Source organism: Eschrichtius robustus, chromosome 3 (genome assembly GCF_028021215.1).
Source record: "Eschrichtius robustus isolate mEscRob2 chromosome 3, mEscRob2.pri, whole genome shotgun sequence".
NCBI lineage: Eukaryota > Metazoa > Chordata > Mammalia > Artiodactyla > Eschrichtiidae > Eschrichtius > Eschrichtius robustus.
Genome location: NC_090826.1, coordinates 89,492,297 through 89,497,218, shown reverse-complemented (window position 1 = coordinate 89,497,218; position 4,922 = coordinate 89,492,297). Strand labels below are relative to the sequence as shown.

Below are 4,922 nucleotides of genomic sequence, written 5' to 3'. Positions count from 1 at the left end.
GGAAAATCTCCATAAGAAATAGTTTACTAATTAAGCAAATATATACTGGGTACCTATTCTGTACCAGATCCAAAATGAAAAGGACATAGAACCTGCCTTCAAAATACTTTTGATTTAGTGATAGAGACAGATACATAAATAACTTTCTAAATATATGACTAGAAAAATCAAGTAATCATAGGCAATTTTTAGATGTAGACGTAACTAACATGCTAGCACATGCACATTCTTCTATAGAGTGTCACAGAGTTATACACTTTACTATGAGGGAAGCCAAGGGCAAAGAGCTTCAGTGACTTCCTCTGTTGCAAAAACAAGGAAAACACAGAAAAATAAATTTGAGTTGAGGAGACAAGAAAGAGGAGAAAGACAAATTTTGCTCAAATAGCTATCATACTTATAAAGTTTCATGGCTTTTGTTTAAAAAGTCACTTTCCAGTCTTTATGATCCTGAATTGTGAAACAGTTTAGCTGCTGATAATGTAAACCATTGCAGAAAAAGTCCTTCTCACATCTCAAAAAAGTTCTGCTTTTCTCTTTTTGTCAGTTTTTCTAGTGGTGACTGCGGTAACAAAAGAAAGCCTTAGATTCTAGTGATAAGATGGAGTGGTTATTTTTCTTTCTTGGCAGCCAGCATGGGCATTTATATTGAGAGCTCACTAATAAGCATTTTTCATTATCAGTGTAGTGTAACTCCTTTGTAATGGGTCTGGAGACAGAACTAGCTCTCACTGAGACATTCACTCATTCATCCAACCAACACCTTCTATCACCTACAATATCACTGGGCTCTGAGCTTAATAAATGAGGAAGCCATAGTCCAGGCCCTTGAATTTACATAGAGGCTTACCATACAGACAACAAATTTCCTATAACCTGACATTCTATGGTTGAAAGAATCAACCATACTGTTAACCACATAGTCTTCATTTCTCCATTCATTTAATAAATATGTACTGAGCTCCTTCTAAGTACGTAGAATTGTGCTACACACAAAACAGTATGAAAAAACTGCCATGCCCTCTGTTCTAAAAGAACATATAGTCTGGCTGGGGCAGACTGAGGCAGAAATTGTTAGTTTCCTAAACAATTTCCATTCTCTCTTCTTCTCTAAAAGAAACCTGATTCTTGTATGGGGAGCCATATGTCCAGCCCCACATAATGGATCATGATTAGTTTAAACCCATGATTCCCAAACCGTGTGCCCAGTCTCCAAGGGTGCCAGAGTAAGCTCACTGGGCACGGGGGAATAGCATATTTTACTTTTCAAGGGAAACGCAGTGGGACTCTACATCTATTGGACAGCACGTACTACTAGCTTAGGGTACAGTTTTCATATGCGATCACTACATACCTTTAGACTGTGCCCTATCATTGAAAAACTGGATTTTCAGTGGTTGCTGTGACTAAAAAACAAAGAAAGTATGGCACGAAAAGCATGTAAAACGAGAAATGGCACTATCCAATCTGATGCCAATGTTTGAGAAGTTACGGAATACCCCACAGGTGATACCCATTAACAACACATGGTTCTTTAAGAATGAAAAAGGTATTACTTTTCTTTCAATTTATGTGCATAATTTATTCAAACAGCTACTAAGTTGTAAATAGAACTTTTACGTATTTCTTTTGGCACCATGAAAATATTTACTGAGATCCCAAGGGAGCTGTGAACGATGAAAGTTTGGAAACCTTTGGTGAAAGCCAATCATGTAAATCCTGTTTCCTGTTTCCTCAGCTTCCTTGCATCTAGAGGTGACCATATGAGCCAATTCCAGCCTAAGCAGAAATCTGCTGGGGGTGAGGGAGGAAGGAAGGTGCTGAGAGAGCATTTACTTTCCTGATAAAAGGGGAAAATGACTAAGACTGTTAGTTGTCCTTCAAAAGTCCAATTCCTTTAGTCATAAAATCCTACAAGTTTTAGCTACAGACTATATGCTCCAGTCTCCTTTCCAGCTACATGTGACCAACTGACTAAGCTCTGGCCAAAGGTACAGGAGCAGAAGTGATACATGCAAATTCTGGAGCATACTCTAAAAAGGAATGGGTGTGCCTTCTAGTTCTTTTCCCTTTCTTGCCAAGGCCCAGAGAATTTAAACAGTTAGCCTCAAATACACATAGATAATATCAGCAGAACTCAGATAAGAATGTTAGGCCTCCTTATTTCTAATCCACTGTACTTTCTATATACTACACTCATTGGGGTCTTAGAAATCTCTGCTATAACTCTATACACTATATTTGGTATGTTAGTATACTAAAGTCTCTTTGATATGATGCCATACTATTGATTCAAAATAATAACAGGATAAATTCACATTATTATAATGCATAAACCATAGCACCTCAGTTAATAAGCAAGACTTAGTTAGTGAGTCAACTGAGTTTCTTAACCTGAACAACTTAGGACTGGACTGCAGCTCATGGTAGGTTACCTCTCCAAGGTGCAGGTCATATGATACTTGGACAGTTCTATGACTAGGAGTAGCAAAGAGGTGGAGATTTAGCCATTGCTCCATGAATGAGAGTTTCTCTTAATTGAGGTGGGAATATGAAAAAGTGACATAAAGACAAATGGACATAAAGACAAAAGGATGGGCCACAGGGACCCGGCTGGGCTACAGCGGGACCGCAGGCAGGGAGGCCATGGGCCCCGGGGCTGCCACCAAGGTTGTGACAAAGGATGCAGATGAGTGGAAAGAATTTGAGCAAAAAGAGGTTGATCACAGCAGCCTAAGAGTTCAAGCAATGCAAATAAGTGGAAAGAAAGAAGATGAAAATGAAAAAAGAGAAGATCCAGGTGATAACTGGGAAGAAGGTAGAGGTGGTGGTGGTGATGTAGAAAAATCTTCAGGTACCTGGAATAAAACAGCTCCCGTACAAGCATCTCCTGCTCCAGTAGTTGTTACAGAAACCCCAGAACTGACAATGACTAGAGGCGTGTATAGGCCTCTTGGGGTCAGGTTGACCACAGCAAGGAAAGCACCACAAGGGCCACTAGAAATCTACAGTGATACGGAGTTCCCACCCCTGCAGCCCACTGCCAAGCACGTAGAAAGCCAGAGCAGGTACTTCAAATGAATGCTACCTGGAGTTAAATGACCACATATGGCACATCCACATCTTATTTAGGGAAATGAATTTTTTACCAAGTAAATAAAATGGGAAGAAATGTAAATGACATCAGATGGAAATTTTTGAGGGTGGCTTTTAAATTAAACCCCAGCCTTTTTCCCTCTTTGAGAGCACAGCTGGCTTGAATTTAAACCTCCACTTTGACTTGTTCCTCTGCTCTGTCCTACAGTGATTCACCACACTCATCTTTATCTGATCCACTCCCATAAAGTAGAAGTGTAGGGAGGTCTTTGAATAATGAGTAGAACTTTACTTGAATGAGGAAATTGTTACTTACTTTATACATAGAGAAAGAGATATGTATTGTCTATTATTTGCTAAGAGTAAAAGTGAGTCTTAGAAGGAACCACCATGTCATTATACAGCTTTTTAACTTTCCAGTTGTCTTGAAGTCAGTCCCAAAATAGGTTTTCAGTTAATAGTATTCAGTAGATTTGCTACCACAGAAAATAGGACTGTAGAGCTTCAGTACAGTATTCTATATTTTCTGTTCAACTGAAGCCTTAAAAATGGTTTTGATAAGGATTTATAAACCAGTTTTCCCCTCTTGTCACTTCCTCAAGATTTTTCTAAGGGGTAGTTTTTTTGTTTTTAATTCAAGGAAGGATATTTTCAAAACAACCTAGTGAAGAAGAAATACTTACTGATCACATTTCTTTTCCCTTAGGTATAAAGAAATGGAGAAGAGCTTTGAAGTAGTAAGACACAAAACTAGAGGTAGGGATGAGGGTTCAATAAACCAGGCCCTTAAACTTCAGCTAGACAACCAGCATGCTGTGCTTGAGAATCAGAAAAGCAGCCACACACAGTACAGTTAAAGAATGGTGTTTGCTAGCGCTTCCAAGGTAACTAGACCACAGCTAACCACCATGGACAGCCATCCATCATCTATCTGATCTCTGCTGGATCTACAACTGATGCAGACCGCTCGGTATATGCAATCAGCCCTATTGCACTATGGAAGTTTAAAGTGTCACAACTGCTCTTTATGTGTATTGGATTTAGGGGGATTTTCATTGTTATATAGATGTGTGAACTAGATTCAGCAGTGTTCTTTCATAATTATTCTGCAATTACAAAAAACCCAAAAACTGCAGCCAGTGGTCATTTCAAAATCTTTTTATGTTCAGATACTGAGTCTTCATCAGGGTTGACTACCTCAGATTTGCTGCACTCATTGTGGACTTCATGTGGATCACAACGTCTGGATAAGAAGGTTACAGCTTTTAAGTGCTGATGAGAAACTTGAAACCAGCTCTACTGGATTCCTATCAGAAATCCTGCAGAAAGTCAGCCATCTGGGTTCTGATCTGCTGTAAAAGATGAAGATTTAAGTGACCTTAATTAACCTGTCCTGTGCCCCATCCATAAGGAACACCCTGTAGTGGGCTGTGGCTATGTTAGACTTCCTGGAACATGCTGCTCTCGAAAGAACTGATGTGTTCAGATAATCTGTGTAGGGCTGTGATTTATAATTTAAATTTTGAGTTGTATTCTGAGGTAAACACAAATTAAATTCAACCAAACTCGGGTCACCAAGTGGGAAAAGGGGTGGGGGGGGAAATAATCTTATTTCTTTTAGTAATGTTTTATTTGGGTAGTGCTCTTTCTGTGTTCCATATTAAGACATTTTTTGGGTTTTTTGGGTTTTTTTGCTTTGACTTGGAATAGTTCTTTAACAGAGCATATTGCTTGGCTAAGCAACCTGAAATATGCATTGGAATTGTGAAATGTCTCATGAATACGCCAATCCCTAGAGTAGAACCAAATGGCCTTTGATATAAAGG

The 4,922-nt window shown here is 39.0% G+C and overlaps 1 protein-coding gene across 1 annotated transcript; it reads left to right on the top strand.

Moving 5' to 3' along the window:
* Positions 1-2,748: 2,748 nt before the first annotated feature.
* On the top strand, positions 2,749-3,953 carry LOC137761184 (protein CDV3 homolog). The gene is made up of 2 exons (XM_068538087.1): positions 2,749-3,068; positions 3,803-3,953. The coding sequence occupies exons 1-2, from the start codon at positions 2,749-2,751 to the stop codon at positions 3,951-3,953; spliced, it is 471 nt and encodes a 156-aa protein (XP_068394188.1).
* The last annotated feature ends 969 nt before the right edge of the window (positions 3,954-4,922 follow it).

Bases quoted from the DNA above. Each gene is read 5' to 3' on its own strand.
- LOC137761184 (XM_068538087.1), top strand. From the start codon at position 2,749: ATGCAAATAAGTGGAAAGAAAGAAGATGAAAATGAAAAAAGAGAAGAT. The intron at 3,069-3,802 runs GTACTTCAAATG...CTTTTCCCTTAG, and splicing joins CACGTAGAAAGCCAGAGCAG to GTATAAAGAAATGGAGAAGA.